Below are 19,411 nucleotides of genomic sequence, written 5' to 3'. Positions count from 1 at the left end.
CATTAAATGGTAGCGAACTTTGCCGACCCGAGATAACAAGTGGACACGCTGTTATGGCCGTTACTGTACCACCACCACCACCACCACCATGGGCACCCGCTAAATGCTTTTTAAATGTAAGCTGCAAATTAAGCAACAATTTGTATAGCCAACATCTCGAGTGGATACACTCTCACACACGCCCATTAGGTGAAACGCTAGAAGAGGGTTGGCAATGGCACAGTTTTTTTTTTTTGTTTCTGTTGTTTTTTTTATGCAAACAGGCAACACCTAAGACATAAGCTGGCGAACAACGAAGGCGGTAGTTGGTAGGCCGCCCAAAACCAAACATTCAATGACAAATTATGCGCTTTTGCAGGGCGTTGCCACCTGCCAGACTCACCAGACTCGCCAGCTAGCAGCTAGCAGCAACCACTAACCACCGATCCCACCTACATAACTACCTGACCTGACCGACCGGCTCTCTGCCATTAACATTACAATGTTGTTATGCCACCTACGAGCATACCAAATTCTCTATTAAGCGGCAACGGGAGCGTGTCGTGGGCGTTTTGCTCGGCTCGTTTCCAAAAGGGGGGCGTGTCGTGTTTTGGGAAAATTTTTGACATTTTGTAATGGGAGCGCGGTGCAAAGCGACGACGACGACGACAGACAGACAGACAGACAAAGGCAAATTATCTTGCGTCAACAGGAAGAAAACGTGTAGAATATATTGTGTGGTAAATATATATACATATTTGTGGGCAGTATATGTGCCGTATATAAGTAGTCGACTGCCCTAATGATAAACGACATTAGTGAAACGCAAAAATTGGGGGTAGGAAATGTTGAAGAGTATAATGAGCACTGAAGTAGCACACAAGGAAATGAAGTTGTCGAACTCAGGTGACTGAGGACTAATGACCAGAAAATAAGTGTAGTCCTTTCCCAAAATGAAATTGGAAGTCTGATCAACCAATTTATTCTGTATATGCGAATGGTTAGAGGATCCGTTTAGAAAATATAAATTATTCTAAGGTTGGTCTAAGATCTAAACAGATTTCGATTCATAATTTTCATCTGTGAATAACTTTTTTCATGAAAAGAAATATTGATTGAGTTTAGATATGGCTTGTGAAATCGATAGTATATTTTACATACCACAATAAAACGAATGCTTATCAGATATTTTCAATCTAAAAGATTATCTAACTTTCTAGGAAGTATTTTTAATAGTTTTAATACTAAAAATATACATATTTATTGACATTAGATTATTTGTCTACACAAAAATTACATATGGATTCTGATATCACTAGAATATCTTACTGAAGACTATATATATATATATATATATATATATTTCTGCAATCTTTGATTTGTCATATTCCCAAATGGCCATATTTAAATATTAAGAATGTTTTGTTTTTTTTTAGAAATATAATAGATAATATAATTCATGGCAGCTGATCAGCTGTGCGTCAATCAGAAAACATCAGGAATGTAGTATGTATATAAGTATATATATAATTATGTTAACTAAGGAACCATGTCATGTACAGTAATACCCAGCATTCTATACTCCTCTTTCCACTGCAGATCGTTGAACTTGTCTTTGTGTCATTTGGCTGCTTTTATACAGTGCCTTCAACAATATAAGCGACAATTGTCCCATGTCCGAAAAAAAAATGACGACAACCAAAAGAACGCAAATGGTGGCACTGGTTCTTTATTTGACTTGTACTTTTTTTTTGGTGCCCCGTCTGCTGTTGGCCCCCATCTCCATGATCCCCACCCACTGGTGCACACACATGTGTCGGTTGCTAAATTTAAACAACTTTTGGCTGCGAATGCTTTCAATGGAAAAATATCTTTTGTAGCGCCAAATGGCGCCGTGGCAAAAGTTTCATTTTGTTTGGTTCTTCTTTTTTTTTTGTTGTTGTTGTTGTTTTTTTCTTTTTGCCCGGTGGCTGACTGCTGCTTGCTGCCTCTTCAAATATTCATTGAGTTTGAATAAAAGGCCGAGACTGGTGCCGAGGGCCAGGCCCAGACCCAGGCGCAGGCACGCAGCCATTTCATTAGCAGAAGACACAAACTGAGTCCAACATATGGAACTGAACTGAACTGAACTGAACTGCCTAACCGACTGGAGGCTGGATGGAGCTCCTCTTCACATTTAAATGCGCACATAATTTCTAATTTGTGCTTCTAATTTATGTGCTCCAGCAGCGAGACCCAAACTTAGCACAACAAACTTGCCAATTTAACGGCGACCGAGCAAAAAAAAAAAAAAAACGGCAACAGCCAACCAAAAACACCAAAGTAAAGAGAAACCAAAAGCTGGCTGTAGTAGAAGAAGATGGCAGGGAAAAACTTTTGCCGCCACTTACATACATATAAGAAATAAATAAAGCCATTCCTTCTAATATACAAAAAGCCTTGAACGAGAACAAGAAATGAGAAAATTACTTTTTTATAAGTACGACAGCATCAGTAAGGCATTCAGGCCAGGGTAAAAACCAACCACCCCACAACGGCCTTCCTCACTCCTTCCCTCTCTGCAGCACACCTTGATGATGTGCTGGGCAAGAGCAAACATTGAGTACTTGGCCCATATAAAAAGGGCCAGATCCGGATGCTGGGCCATACACAGGCAAGCACAGCATTGCCTAATTTGGAATTGCCTACAAAATGTGCATTAAAATAACTAGAATCTACTACCAAACGCCCATCCGTCGCCCCCTTGCCAAAGTGAAAGCTCCAAAAAGGTGTGTAATAAAAACAAATGTCTGTCGTTTGTTTATATCAGCGAGCGACAACTACTTTTTTTTTCCTTACTTTTTCCCCTGTTTGTAAGGGACTTCTTTTTTCGTTTAGTGACGTTGTTGTTGTTTTTTTTTTTTGGGTTTTTTGAAGTTGCGAATACGCCGCGTAGTCTGTGCTAAAACCCTTTACAGCAAACACCTGGTGTGGTCGGCAGCAACTGAGCAAGTGAGATAGAACGATTATTTTTAGTGCGCTGCAATGACAAGCAATGAAATCAAAAAGGCATACGGCAAAAACAGCCACAAAAATCGAACTAAATTTTACGACATAAACATAAATTTTATGACAGGCGAAAGAGTAAACGCTCGAATGCCCCAGCTAGCTGGCAAAAGGAAATCAATTTTATGTGCTGGCCAAAACAACAACAACAGCAAGAACAACAAATGATTTCCCTCACTGGAGAGACAGACAGACCACAAGAAAGCGGGCGTAGAGAAATCTATAAAAAATATGTGAGAACTATTAAAAAGTCGTAAACTGAAACCAACTGAACAGCGGCGGGTTGGGCGGGCGGGGGGGTTGGTATAACATAAAGTGTTTAGCTTTGGCTTTGCATGTCGTAAAGTCGCCGTTCAGTGCAGATAGATAGATAGAGATAGATATAGATAGATTTTGATTTAGATATGCATTTCTCTGCCTGTGTGTCTATCTGTCTATCTGCCCCGGAAATTGTGTAACCCGTTGAACGATTCTTGTGGAGCTGTGAATATGAACGTTTGCATTAATAATGCCATTAATGGTCACATTACAAGTGTAATAATAATTGTCCTTGATAGATATACACAAGCACACACACACACACACACACACAAACACACTGCAATTAGGCCAAGCGATTGTCTAAACTTGGCCCGGCCTGCATTTTGGCTTAATGTAAACGCATTTAAACGCAATTACTTTTCACTCGCTGTTTGTTTGTGTTCTGTTCCGTTGTGTTGTGTTGTGTTGTGTTTGAGTGCTTGGGAGTGTTTTCTTACCAACTGACACGTACCGAAGCAATTTCAGTTGCTGCTGCTGCTGTTGTTGTTGTTGTTGTTGCTGTAGTTGTTGTTGTTGTTGATACTGATGATGATTGCTGCCGTCGCTTGGAGTGTCGTCATAAAGATCCTTTATCAAAACGTTAATGGATTGAGTTATATGTACAGACACAATACAACACAGACACATATAATAACTTACCTTTGTGTTGCTGTTGTTGTTGCATACCACGTGTGTGCCTCGAGTTCGAGTTGTTCGAGTGTGTTTGGCTGCATTGCATTGCCGTTGCCTCTTTTAGTGTCGTACATCGCACATGCCTTTGAACATACACGAATTTAATGTAAAGTTAATGAAATGACCGGGTCCCGTGTGCGTAATTGTTGCGCATACGTATTATTAATTATGACGCACCCTTATCATTTTTTTTTTTTTCCTGTTTAGAGACACCAAAGTACTAAAATAAAATGTAGTTGGAATTGGGTAATTTGCCTAGAGCACAAATGTGCTGAAAGCCCATATTAATTGCATTTTAATGAAACTAGGAAATTTGTGTCATAACATATACAAAATGAACCCTTTCTTTTTGTATAACAGTTTCCGTTTTTGGTCTGTGATACAAAGATAAGCTTGTTTTATTGTGGCTAACAGATCAGTTGGCCGTGATAAGAAAATAGGTATTCGTAGAAACATGCATATTTATCAGCAGTTTATTGAGCAGTTTACAAAAGCATACGCCGAGCTTAAGATGTATAAAAAGTATGATAAGTTAAATAGTCTCTCTTACATTAGCATATGCCATCAATTACACAACATTTTATACGATTCGCTTTTTTGGTTTCCGTTTGGATTGCTGTCTCTATTGCTGTCTTTGTTGCACTGTTGCACTATTGTGCATATACCTGTCCCTCTCCCAAGGGCAGAGGCAACCACAAATGAAATTATACTATATGCATAGGCTGTGTGCAAAACAACACAAAAAAACAAAATCAACAACAAAATAGATTCAATAAAACAACAACAAAAATCGCTGCGGTTGGCGCATGTTTTTTGTTTTTTTTTGTTGGTTTTATTCTATTATCAGTTGGCATGAAAAAAGAAAACATAAAATGAAATAAATGATGCTTGTAGAGGGGCATTTGAATGCATTGCATATTTGAGTCGATGGAGGAGGCGGTGCATGTGTATGTGCTGATAAAATATTCATTAATTCATATACGAAATGCAATTAAGCGCAGTGGCTGCCACAAATAAAAAAGCAAAAAACAGAAGAAAAAAAACAGAAAAAAAGAATAAAACAAAAGCATTAAAACAACAAAGATGACAATTAAAAAAAGCTCGTGGCATAAATAAATGCGAAACAGCAAACGCAGCAGCAGTTAAATTAACAAATTGCATGCATATTTTAAATAAATATAAATATTTTAATAAGATTAAACTATAATGCAGCCAAATGTCAAAGCCGGCGCATTCCCAATGGGATAACACATAACACCAACATAAAAAAAGCATTTTGCTTAATTTATGCGGTTTTCAATTACACTTTTGATATGAATTAATGAACGCACCCGGACTCATTCACTCAGTTCACAGTTTCTGCCAATGCTAACAGTTTAATTAAACATTCCTGGCTGAAAGGCAATAGTTTAATACACATTATGCCAAGGTAAATTCAAAGGCCACCCAAGCGTGCACCTCAAGCATGCACCGCTGCTGTCTCAGAGGCTGACTTGCTTTCTTTGCTGAATGTTTGAATTCGTATTACCAATTCCAATATGTTCAACTGTTGTTGCATGCTGCACTCAATCATTTAATCCAAATGTTTTGCTTGCAACTAGTACTTTGAGCTATGCGCATTCCTTTGCAGCAACCGCAACCAACATCAGCAGCAACAACATTCTTTGGCCTGCCCGTTCTCTGGCGAGCACACAATTTCATGCCCGTGTAAACTATTTGTCGACAATTTTGTCTGCAACAAAAGTCCGCGTGCCACAGCCACAACGAAACCAGCCCGCAACGAAGCCAGCCCCAAGTCCAAAATATATCCAATGCCCAGTCCTCTGCCCATTTGATGTCCAGCAAAGCGTTAAAGCGAGCGTTGGCACGAAACTCGGCTTCGGTCGCTGCTCAATTGCCGCTCTAATGGCTGCAACTTCAACTTCAACTTCAACTGCAACATGCCACAAGCTGCGGCGCACATCCTTGCCATAAAAATGCACAAAATATGCAAAGTACAACGATTTAAATCAATTCTGAGCGCTATCAAGTTGACTTTCGGCATCGACCAAGCCATTGCCCATTGTTTTTGCTCTTGTTGCCTTGCCGCGGCGCTTATCAAAAGTTAACGCATGTAAAGTAAGTTTACGTGTAGCACGGCAAAGTGCATTGATAAGCCACTCAACTTGTGGCTGGTGTCTTTGCCTCTGGGTTCTCTCGACTTTCTTTGCTCGCCTGCGCAACCTGCCTGCTGATTAGTCGATCAACGAATAAATTCAGGCTTTTAAATATGCAAAAAATACAAATACAAAAACAAAAACAAAAACAAAAACACAATCAAGTGGAAAAGTAAAGGGCTAAAGAAAATCAAGCCAAAGGGGGCATTAAGAGGCTCTTAAGAGGCAACTGTGTCTTGAGATTCGCGACTTAGCTTGCTACACACTCTTGCTTGGCCAACTCCATTATAGCTCATTATCGCCCCGAGCAACGTCTTACATTATGTTGATGAGTTTTTTCTTACCCTCTTCTCCACTGCGCTGGCCATTCTAATAGAAAAGCCCTTGCTAATTTGTACAAGGAGACAGAAAGAGAGGGCGAGATATATTTTCTGGTCTGTTCATTAAAAGGCTGCCACGCCCACAATGGCTTTCATTAATTGTTGACAATGATTACCTGGAGCGATGGCCCCAATGCCGCCACCAAGGCAACAACAACAAGAAATTACAAAACAAAAACAAAAAAAAGCAGACAGAAACAGAAAACTGAGCACAATGAAACAAAACGAGTCAAGCACAAGAAAGAATGGCTTATTTTAGACATAACGAATCCTGAATACCCTTGCAGGCTTGAGTCTATAAAAAACGTACAAAAAACTCATCCATTGTTGCCATGAAAGCTGTATGATATAGTATGATGATCCTGGCAATAAATGTTGGACCATTTTAAATTTGAATATAATTATATTTATTATGTTCTTTTTTTTACAAATTGTGAACTATTTTTAGTACACATTAAATAAATTAATTAATATATTCGTCTGATACAGCGGAAACTACTAATGCTGCTACCTTGTGACGTCGGAGTCGACTCCTTTAATGCGTTGCATGCTGCATGGCATTATCATCATATCCTCTGCAAGCGCATTTCAAGTTAAAGACAACGAAGAAGTCGCTGCTGGTGCTGCTGCTGCGTTGGCCATGCGAAATGCAATTTCAATTTCCAACGACAGGTGATAAATAAATCGAAACGCAACGAATTGAAATGAATCGGCATCGGTGGCATCGTTGTTGCTGCTATTGTTGTTGTTATTGTTGCTGCCACAACGGCAATCGATTCGCTGCGCTGCGCTGCGCTGCGTTGCGCGTTGCGTTGCGTTGCGTTGCAAATGAAATTGCGCCATATTTGGGCGTTATTTGTGACCGCTACTGAGTTGGTCAGCAAAAAGCTAAGCCAAGTCGGAGACAGCAACTGCGGCTGCGAGGCGTTGGCAATGAGCGAGGCATCGCGTCGAAGGCATTTAATTGCCACCACGGCGTTTTTGACGTCTACGCATCAGAAATTAAGGCCCCATTGCTGTCCGTTGCACTGCCCCGCCTCCCCCCCTCACTGTGAAAAGGTGTTTTGTCGCGAGACCTCCAATCCAACACCAGCTACCAGCTACCAGCTACCAAGTACCAACTACCAGCTATCGATGCCAGGCACATTTGCAGTTGCCTGTTTTGTCCGCTGCTGGCCCCGTTTACGATTGCGAGTGCGAATTGGCATTTTATTTTGCGCATTTGGCATTTTCGGGGTGCGTTGTTCATTTAACCGTGTTTAGTGTCCGTCGCTGTTGCGCTTTTTAATTTCATTTCGCTGTTGCTTTTTGCCCAGTCACTTGCAGCAGTGTCAGTGTCAGTCGACGAGTCTCCGAGTCTCCGAGTCTCCAAATCCACGAGTCTCTCTCTTACAGCACGCTGGACACAACAAGAACAAAATGATTTAAGATGTTCGACTGTCAGTGCTGACAACATTGACAGTAAAATTATTTCTACGCGCTGCAGAAGGTTAATTATCATTGATTTATTTACCAAGAAAACCCAAAAACAGCCAAAGACGACACTCGAACTGTTTTTGAGGCCCGTCTTAATACACTGTAATTTGCAGGCATTGACTATGTTCCACTTATTTCCATATAATCAGAATTTCAGCTTATCGCAAATAAGAATTTGTTTTTAATCACAAACGCAGACATTAAAATGAAACCCAACTATCAAGGTATTATTCATTAAATTAGTTTAGCTGAGCAAATAGTTTATGGGCGCCATATGATTGGCTTAAAATGTCATTTTATGTGCAATAAAATGGAAAAAATAGCAATAAAGACTAAAAATAAAAATTAAATAATTTATTGAAATGAAATGCGTGCAAAACAAACACGCAAACCAAAAAAAAAATAAATAAAAAAAGCAGAGAAATGAAAGAAAAAATTAACCATGACAGCTATAAATATTTTCAAATGGACAAACAAAAAATGTAAATCTGTGCGTTAATTTGCATTTTTGTTGCACGATAACAAAAGCAGCAACAAACGCGTAAAACCGCAAGCAAAATTAAAACACGAGACATTGTTAAAATATTAAATTAAAATTAACATTGTAATATGGCAAAAGCACTGGGTCAGCAGCGGGGTTGGGGGATGAGCTGCAATGGCGGTCAATAAAACGGCTTGTCAAAGTGAATTTAAAATAATTATTGTGCATAATGCGGCGTGGCGTGGTATTAAATTAAATGCTGCACAATAATCGAATTAATAATAATAATGCATTATAAAATGCAAAAAAAGCAACAACAAAATAATATACACATGAGGAAAAACGTGTGCAAACAAAGACACACGCGCAATTTAATGAGAGTGGGAAAAGTTTTGAAATCTATTTATTTATGGTAAATTTTAATGTGTGTCTGCATAATGCGCACTTTAATCTTTTTTCTCACATGCGATAAGTAGATACACACATATTTATATTTTTTGTGTCGTTAATTAATATGAAATGAATTGAATTTGAATTGTGAATTGGGATTAATGTATTATGTGTAACTGTTTTCTATTTGCAGATGGTAAGTTCTTATCATCACTCAATCCTTCAGAACTAACATACGATGGTAAGTCACATTTCACATTAAGTCATTTAACACATTACATACTATGATGTACCCACATACAATATACATATATTTCAATCGCGTAGATGTTGCATGCACACACATGCTTCTGCACAGATTTCGCTCGGGTCTCGGCCACACGTAACCAGACAGGGTTCGCACATTAATCAAGCTACCAAGCTGGCCAGCAGCGATCAGAACTTTGATGTCTGTCTGTCACTAATCCCTCACGTTCCAGCTGGCCCACGCCCACTTTGCGCGCCGAGGTCGCTTCCTGTTGTTCAAAATAAGAAATTTCTTTTTAATTTAGACTTAAACAGACAGAGCAACTGCGGCAGCAGTAGGAGCTGGAGCTGGAGCTGGAGCTGGAGCAGGAGCAGCTGATAAAAAATCATTATAAAGTTAAATTTTAATTAAAAAGTACAATCGATTATAAAGAAGAGCAGACTGTCTGCGGCTCATAAATTGAATGCACTGGCGGTCTTCGAGCTTTCAACGTGCCTGCCACGCCTCCCCTCCAACCTCCAAGTCGAATAGTAATATCTGCTGCGACTGCTGCTGCTGCTGCTGCTGTTTTCTTTTGCTCCCGTTTGTCGATGATGATGATGATGAACTTGTGCCAATTTTGATGTGGAAATCGGGTGTTCGCGCTGTGCGCAGTGGCAGTTGGCTCTTCAGATTTCTGCCAGCCGATAGCCGATAGCCAGCCCCTTTTGCCTTGCCTGTTGATTATATAAGCAACGCTTTTCGCTTTCATTAATAAGCAACAGCATCAGCAACTGCCACAACAATAACAACAACAACAACAACATTTAACGCAGTTAACGTTTGCCTGGCACGTGATTTTTGCAGAAAATTTTGATTTATTGCCGTTTGTGTTTGGTTGTGGTCTCGACTAAGATTTGAGCACTCGCTTCACCGCCTGCAGTTCATAAAACAGAAGAAGAAAGAAACAACAAAATGCATTTGTCCATCTTTTCCAGCTCGTCGTCTGGTTTTATGACGCCACGCAGCGTTAACTTGAGGAATGGTGTGTGTACAAAATCATTAAAATCGCTCAAATTAGCAATAGCTGTAAAACATTGTGCAGCGGTAGCAGCAGCTACAAACATCTCTGCCTTTTTCTCTCACTCTCACTGTCACTCTCTCTCTCTTTTGCGCTCTCTGTTTGCCTGTTCTTATCCTTAAACGTGGAGTGCAGCAGCGAACACACAGACAAAATTGGCAATACGCCCCGTTAGCTGCTATTATTAATTTGCTTCTCGGCTGGACCTACTAACCCAGTAAACCTTGCCAGACAGTCAAGTTTTTAGGCTTTGCCCAGACGGACCAAAAAACCAAAAAAAAAAAAAAAAAAATACCAAAATGAAAATGAAATATGCCAAAAAGTGTAATTTGTATTATAAGCAATGTAGAGCCTCTGAAACTGGAACACGCTTTTGTGTGACTTATGTGCGCCCACAACAGCAACAACAACAATAAGAATGCAATGGCCAGGGCCAGGGCCAAACACACACACACACACACAGACAGAGAGACAGAGAGAAAGAGAGCGAAAGCGACATGCAGACAGAGTGAGAGAAAGAGAGCGCGCACTTAAGCACAACTTTAAATAATCGTCTGTCAGAACTGTCAAACAAGCCGGCGAGCGCTAGAATTAATGGCACACAGTGAACGACACACACACACACACACACACATACACAGAGTGTGTGTGACAGAGAAAGAGCTAGTCTTTATGTGTGTGTGTGTGTGTGTCTGTGTCGTTTGCAATTTGTTTGCCCTGCGCAAGCGCAAAGCGTGCATTGAACCTGTGCCTCTGACTCTGACTCTGACTCTGACTATGCCTCTGGCTGTGGCTGTGGCTGTGGCAGTGGCTGTTACCCGTATGTGGAGCAGCCACAAGTTGAATTATTGTTTTTGCGCGTATTGAACGTGAGACAGCGATACACAGAGCAGGGGAGATAGAGAGAGAGAGAGCGAGAGAGAGAATGAGCGCAGTCGCAGCGAGTTAAAAACAATGTCTGCCCAGGCGTCGACGTCGCTGCCAATGTTGCTGCGGTGCTTTATCACTTTTGCTGTTGCTGTTGCTGTTGGTGTTGCCGTTGCTGTTGCTGCCACCCACCCGCCCCTCTGTCTCTGTAATGTGTGTGTATATTGGTGTATAAACTTTACACAAAATTAATGCGCTGTGCCGCAGCGGGCGAACTTTCAACTGTTGCTGCTGCTACTGCTGCTGCTGTTGCTGCTGTTGCTGCTGTGGCTGCCTCAAGATGAAAAATTATTGCTTTTAATTTATTGCATAAACAAAAGCTACAACGTGTGCTGGTATGTGTGTGTGTGTGTGTAATAGTGCTCAAGGTCATGGTTAAAGTACACACACACACAGACACACAAACATACACACATATAGACAAACACAAATACATTGACGTTGACTGCGCTGCTTGGGGCTTTCCCCGGCGTCGCTGTCGCAGCGCCGCCAACTGTCAAAAATGATTTAGTAGTTCAAAGCCGCGTTTTGTTGTTGCCGCTGTTGTTGCTGCTGCTGCTGCTGCTGCTGCTGTTATTGCCGCCGATGCCCTCACATCATTTTTCGCACTTTTGCGACTGTCGGCCGGTGCCTGTCAAAAAGCAACTCCAATGACAACAACAGCAGCAACAACAACAACAACAAGAACAGCATTGGGGCACATTTGACACTTGCAGCGGCCATTTTGACAGCTGGCAAAGGTCAAGCTGAAAGCAAAAGTGAGGCACCGTTTTTGACAGATTGGCGTGCCATAAACATACTCATATTTGTATATATGTATCTATGTATGTACATGTATGTATGTATGTATGTCTGTATGTGTGTCTGTCTGTGTGTTATTCATTCATTCATTTGCTCGTTTAGACATCAGCAAGTTGTCAAGTGCAGTGCAATTGGGAGGCATCCGCGTTTTTATAGTTCATTGCGCCCAATAAAATCCAGCAAGCAGATGACAGCAGCACCAGCAGCAACAGCAGCAACAGCAGCAACAGCAGCAACAGCAACAGCAGCAACAGCAGCAACAGCAGCAGTAACAATGAAATGCCATATCAAAATCAAAAACAGGCGAAATTAACTAGTCATAAAACGCGAAGAGGCGAGCCATAAAATCAAAACGAAACGAGTCGAAAATATATGCACAAAAACCAGAAACATCAACGCTAAAACGGCAACTGTTGATAGATCATTTGAAATATATATATATATATATATATATATTTTTCATTGATGTTATTGTTGTAGCTTTACAAAATCAAAATCAAAACTGAAACTGAAAGCTGCAAGCTGAAAACTGAGCGCCACGGCTGAAAACTTTGATTTATGATGTTGATAAATGAGAATTTAATAAATTTGCTTATTTGCTTATTTGCTCGACGAGTTGCTTGCCGAGACGCGGTCTCGGTCTCGGTCTCGGTTTTGGTTTCAATTTCAATATTCACTTTAATGCGACTGCAAAAACCGAAAAAAAAATAAAATAATAATAGGAAATACAAAACCCGAATGACCAAACATCAATTAAATGTTGGCAGGCCTGGGGTATTCAAAGTTCAGATTGTGTATATACTATGCGATTCGGTCGATTTGATAGACAAATGATGGCGCTTATTTCAATAGATTAACATGCTCTTAATGTTGTTCGAATGTCTCGAGTTTGATTTGTATTTCGCTGTTTTGTTTGTTTTCATTTGGTTTCTTTGTAAAGCAATTGCCAATTAACAGCTTAACTGATGTTGCTGATGGTTTTGGAAGAAATGCAGCTTGAAATGCGTTTATATTAACTACATTTGACAACTCTGTTGATTAGAATGAGCACCATATTTAAATAAATTGAAGACAGCTGCTCAACATATTTTTATCAATTTAATTCATGAGATTCTACATTAAAAATAGTTTCCGTTTTTCGGTCATCTTCTGCTTAGTAAAACATTAAAATTATTTGTAGTAATCTAATTAGGTTTTAGCTTAAATATTGATATCTTTATCTTTGCTCGACCTGACTGTGAAGTTGCCATACATTTAATTCCACTAAATCGAAATCTATTTCGCTTTCAAAATATCTTCTTTTTTTTTGCGCATTTCATTAAATTGAATTCATCTCTTGATGTATGCCACATGAAACGTATAAATAATACAATTTACCAGCCCGTCAGTACTCCCTTCCCGGCCTGACCTGCCCTTGACTCCGATCCACTCATCATAATTCCACAGCATATGCGCGGGCGCTTAAGCTGCCAACAGGGCAGCAAGGAAGGGGGACAAAAAAAAAAGAAAAAAGAAGAGCAAGTGTATCTATTTATGCTGGTTTTTGCGGGCTCACAAACATAAATCCACCACAATATGCGCTTGATATTCACTTGATGCGCCCGAATCCTGCCGATTGTCCTGCTGAATTATGCATGCAACAAATTGTATAAAAATTTGTGCAACTTTACGTAGTAGTTACGTGCCGAAATTTGGAAATCAAGTAAAGACCCAAGCAGCTCAAATTTGAGGCATACTTGTCAGAGCAGCAAACGGCAACCAGACAGAGACGTCCTCTTTTCTGTCCTTGGGATAAGCCAACCCCCAGAGGAGTAGACAAGTTGCCCAGGGAGGTGTGTGTGTGTGTGTTTTTTGTTGTTGTTGGAATTGGTCTTTGCAACGTTTACAAAGTGATTACTCGTGTTTAAAAATTGATGACTGCTGTTGGACACGTTTTCAATTTGAAAACAGCAACGAAAAATGTTCTGCCTATGCTCCTCAGCCTCAGCCTCAGCCTTCTCCTCGGCCTTCGCCCCACCCTCTTTCTACAGGTGTCTCTGCATTTAACGAAATTGAAACTTGTTAATGCCAAATGACAAGCAGTAAGTGAACAGAGCGTTCAAAATTGTCACATAAAATCATTTGGGGAGCTGACCTTTTTGGCATGTCGTTAAAATTGTGAACGATACAAGTTCTCTTGTTTGTTTTCATTTTTATCGGCGCTGTGAAGCAGTGGGGGAATAGAAACTGTTGTCATCTGTCGAATGGCAATTAAATGCCTGGGCCATCGTTAAATCATCAGTGATGATTGACTCGTGGCTGCTGTCCGTCCTTGAAGATTTACGGCCGTTAAATGTTACACGGCGTGCACAAAACTCGAATTTCGGTTTGTCACATCATCTATAATCGATTTCTGAGACGCCACTCAATCCGTCCGGCCTTTTTTTTTAACTGTTTAGGCCATAAAAGTAGCGGCCAGGTTTATGTGGATTAACAACCGGTCCGTTGGCCGTAACCAAATATTTTAATGAGCCAACAGCTACAACATCAAAAAAAAAAAACACCCCACAAATGTATCTAATGAATTGAAGCGACTTAGGTTTATATTTCTCTTTGGTTTTATTTGACTTTTCTTTATGCAACAAAAGTCGCATTTAAATGGGATTTTAATACGGTTTTCCAGTTTTAGTTCTGGCTTTTTTTTTTATTGTTGGGGTGGTGGTCAAGGGCGCAGTACGCCTTTTTGTAGCTGCACATTTGCGGAATGCTATTAGCATGGGCAAAAACTGCAAGCTGTCCGCATGTCAGAATGCTCCGACAGCGCCCCGAGGTATGCAATGCTTTTTTGCGGCATTACTTGAAGGTGTGCGGCATGCATGTGTGTGCGTGTGTGTTTGAGCTGGCCGAGTATGCAGTTAAGCACACTTGAAAGCAACTTTTGTGGCAGTTGCATGTAGAGTTTTAGACAGGTTTTTATTAGCTAGCAGCTGCTGTTTGGGCTTTGTCCTAAAGTTTGATTAAACTTCAGCATTGATAGCAAGCTAAAACTCAAGCTGCAATTTCATAGACATATATATATATATGTATATATATATACTGCTCTATATATATATGCGCAAACATGACCAACTTTGATTTAGCTCTCGAGCGGATTCGTTTTCAAGCACCCACAAAACTAACAATGTGATTGCGCCCGCTGTGCTTGTGTGTGTGTGTGTGTGTGTGTGTTGGGGCATATCCATTTGCCAAAATAGCAAAACTTGCATAAAAACTTTTGCGCAACAACTTGGACTTTTCCATCAAACAAAACAACAAACTAAAGCAAAAGGAAACAAACTTTTAATGCAGCCAGCGAGCAGAGCCAACCACAGCCAAGCAGGAGCCAACCCACACACACACACACACACACACACAAACACAAACAGAGAGAGTTTGTTCCACGTCCTGGCACAGCTGTCAGTCAGTCCAAAATATTTTCGCACACAGACTTACGTAGAGATAGAAACACCAATACAGACCCGAGATGGCGAACAAAAGTTTCCACGCTGCGGCAAAAAGCGGAAATGCATTCAAAATCTAATATGGCAGCCATGGTCATGAGCAGCAGTGGCAGCAGCAGCGGCAGCGGCAGCAGTGGCAGCAGCAACAACAGCGACTCTTTGCTGGAAAAGTAGCAGCTAAACAAAAAGACCAAAGAGTGCCAAAGAAGAAAATGCAATTTTCTGAAAAACCCATTAAATGTTAGCCAGCAAAAAAAAAAAGGAGAAAAAAGCTAAAAAAAAAAGAAAGAAAGAAAAAAAAAATAAGCAGCGACGTCGACAACGACGATGAGAACTGCAAATAAAGCAAAAGCAAAAGCAAAAGCCGAAGCCAAAGCTGTAGTTACAGCCAAAGTAGAAGATTGCAAGCGGGTCAAGAGCGGGGCAGCGGGCGGAGTGCGGAGGCGGGGCCAGTGACAGACTAGCTATGTATAGAAACTATGTGTATGTGTGTGTGAGTGTGTGTGTGTGTGTGTGTGCAGCTCCTATATAAAATGTCTACCGCTGCGCACTCCCCGCCAAAGAAAGGCATGACTTGTGTGTTTTAAAAGGCAGGCTGCCTGCGTTTGCATGAAGCCATTAAAAGCACTTTAAACCACCAAATGTGCTCAAACAAAAGAGTGCCTTAAAGCTGCAGTAACAACAGCAGCAGCAGCAGCAGCAGTGGCAGCAGCAGCAGCAGCTCCTCATGTTCATATCCACATCCACATTCACGTATCCACATGTCATATACAAGGCTCCCAAAAGGCGGCTTCTGTCTGCTGGCACAATGCGCTGATAGAGCCATTTACGCCGTCAGCACATAATGATGACAATGCAGGCGTCTCTCTCTAGGTGTGTGTGTGTGTCTGGTATGTGTGTGTGTGTGTATGTTGGGGTACATCAGCTGCAATGTCTGGCTGACGAATTTCCATGGCATATAACACAAATATTGCCTTGGGGCAAGGCGCGAGAGCGTCTGCTATTGAAAGGCGCAGACGATGCTGTTTGCTGCTTGCCGCTAGCTGCTGCTGCTGCTGCTGCTGCTGCTGCCGTTGCAGATGCAAGCGAGGACGAATGGAGTCCACCCAAGCAGCAATAGCAATAGCAGTCGCAGCAGCTGTTGTTATTTCTATGCCATGTCCTCTGTCTGTCTATTTATCCCACTGTCTATGTGTATGTGTGTGTGTGTGTGTGAGTTTGTGGCAAGGATATATGCCTGACGATGAAATTTAATGGGGTGCTTTGATGCGATTGGTTTTCATATAACGCAGGCGCTTAAAATCATCGAATCATTCAAAAGAAAAGTGAGCTGACTGCCACACACACTCGCACTCACACACACACTCACACTCATACACACTCACATACAGAGACGCAGCTGGAGCAGGCGCCAAGAGAGCGCCGAGCGCCAAAAGTTGCCTGGAAGAAGCGAAAAAAAAAGAATGAAAAAAAAACCACGCAGTTCGTGTATAAGACTTTTTGTGCTGACTGGAAATAAAAGAAATGTAGAAAAAAAAAAAATACAGAGCAAAAAACCAAAACGAAAAAAGAAAACAGAAAATAAACGAAGGAATATAGAAAAGTGGGAGCTGCTGCAGTGAAAATGCCGAATGTGTGTGTGTTTGTGTGTGTGTGTGTGTGTGTGTGTGTGGGGCATTTTCTTTGGCTGCTTCACTCGCTGTCGGTTTTATATAAAAAGGATGATGACGATGACGATGATGATGATGATGACGACAACTGAACTCAACTCAACTTTGAGCTAGAGCTGAGCTCAACACGACGAGAGCAGAAAGCGCCGAGCAGCATTTGTCCGAGTCGCCGTTGGAGCTGGCTGGCGAAGGAGTCCCTATTGCCATCGCTGTCGCTGTCGTTGTCGTTGTCGTTGGCGGTGTTGGGGCACTCGCCAATGCGCATACAGACAGCTGCCACACTCCACAGTCCAACACACACACACACACACACACACACTCAGACTTTGTTTGGCTTTCGCATGAAAAAAGCGTTTCTTCATTTTATATGGTTAGCATTTTTTTTTTTCATTGTTTCCTTCATTTTCTTCAGTTTAGTTCAACAGCCAGGCACATTATTTATTGTATCTACAGATATATAGTAAATCTTGAGGCACCAATTTACATATGTATTGCAGTCATTTGAAGTTGCCTCAAATTGCAATTTAATGTTGGCCAGAGTTAAACTTGTTTAACTCGCTTATGTAGAATTAAGGTCTTAAATAATCTATTTACCATTTCATATCTAACTGTTTTAGCTGGCTTTAATCTCTTGTCCTTAAAGAAAGTCTAATAAATCTATAGACTGTCTTATGTAAATCAACAAGTTTTAAGCAAAACCAAAACTCAACGCATAAATTTCAATGACAGACAGAAAGCAGTCGAAACAATGCTTAAGTGTCGCACAGACTCCACAACAACAAATGACAACGAACGACAACAACAACAGACAACAGACAACAGCAACAACAGCAACAGCAATTGCAGGGTACTTGCAACAAGACACATTAACACTATAAACAAACAGGAGCAGTGCGCCAACAGACAGTCCCAACAGGCAGTCTCAACAGCCACCCACAAATCCAACTATCAGTCAGTCAAACAGAAAGAGAGAAAGAGAGAGGGAGAGGGAGAGGGAGAGAGAGAGCGACAGAGTGAGAGAGAGAGAGATGGATAGAGAAAACCCTTAAAACAAAAGGCGCTGCTCGGCCTAACTAGACGTGCTGGAAGACCGCGAGCTGTGCCATGACAAATCACACAACAAATTCAGGCTGTCTAGCTGTGTGTGTGTGTGTATGTGTGTGTGTGTTGTGGTGTGCAGTCAAGCAATAAGCAACAACAAACAGACAAAGCCATGCAAATGGAATACAAGCAATACAAATTGCGCTGTTTTTGTGACTGCCTAAAATCGAAGGTATTCAAAATAAAACTAAAAATGTTAGCAAAGATAATGGAAAGCTTAAAAACAGCAACTGAAGAAAACAGGAAATTAACTTGAGTATTATGTAGATGCACAATTTTATTATTGTGCTCTTACACTATTTGTGTGGACATGGCTGTGCATGTTTATCGAGCGCACTTATCGATTATTGTAGCATACTTACTGGCGTCATTTTGTGTTCGACAAGCGGATTACTCCTTTTTTCATGCGTGTGTGTTTAGTTGCTTACATAGAGTAAGTACACACACACACACACACACACACACACATAATTATTTGGGTGCTCAAATATTACTCAGCTGCGGCAATTGCTTTACTTCGGCGTTCAATCAGCTCCTGCCGAGTCATGCTCAAGTGCAAGTAATGCCAATTTGCTGGACAAAACCCAAGGAAATACATTTTTGTACACATATATATATGTATGTATATACATATATATATGTATATGCTTGTCAGCTTTAAAGCTGCTCAGTTTTATGAACTCAAGTCTAGCCTTAAAAACAAGGCTCAATAAAATACACACACACACACATAGCAAGTTGCAGACGCAATGACAGCGACTATTTAACACGCATCATGGCATGAATTTTATGTGCACACACACACATACGCACAGAGAGACAAAGAGAGTGCGTGTGTGTGTGTGTGTGTGTGTGAGTGTAAAAAAGGAAAAACCAGTGTCAAGGTTAACGACCAATGAATTTATTTTGCTTGAATAAATTTTACGATAATGAGGAAATTGTCGTTGTCGTTTTGGGTATTTTTAATGGCCGTAATGTTGGCGCTTGCTACACGTTATTCTTATTGTTGTTGTGGTTGTGTTATGCGCCTGCGTCTCAATGCCAGAGCGAGATGCCAAATATAACACACACACACACACACACACTCGCTGTTGAGTATGTGTGTGTCTCGCTATTATTAAAAAATGCCAGACAATTAAGCAGCAGCTATAAAAATCTGAGCTGACATATATGCAATAAGTATAAGTATAGTGTGTCTGTGTGTGTGTGTCTGTGTGTGTGCGTGT

General features: G+C 40.9%; 1 protein-coding gene across 4 annotated transcripts in view; it reads left to right on the top strand.

Annotated features, from left to right (window-relative positions):
* The window catches only part of LOC6563789 (homeobox protein homothorax), a 126,142-nt gene that overhangs the window by 69,483 nt on the left and 37,248 nt on the right, over nt 1–19,411 (top strand). For 2 of the 4 annotated variants that reach the window (XM_032736902.2, XM_032736901.2), the window contains exon 8: nt 9,094–9,096. The exons of 1 other annotated variant lie outside the window; for it this stretch is intronic. In XM_032736902.2, the coding sequence (XP_032592793.1) occupies nt 9,094–9,096 (3 nt within the window). Of the gene's footprint in view, nt 1–9,093; nt 9,142–19,411 lie in introns of all 4 variants that reach the window. One more of the 4 variants, XM_043214858.1, reaches the window with a different exon arrangement.

The sequence above is a fragment of the Drosophila grimshawi genome, unplaced genomic scaffold (assembly GCF_018153295.1).
Source record: "Drosophila grimshawi isolate 15287-2541.00 unplaced genomic scaffold, ASM1815329v1 contig_311, whole genome shotgun sequence".
Taxonomy (NCBI): Eukaryota; Metazoa; Arthropoda; class Insecta; order Diptera; family Drosophilidae; genus Drosophila; species Drosophila grimshawi.
This window is presented reverse-complemented; position numbering and strand designations above follow the sequence as displayed.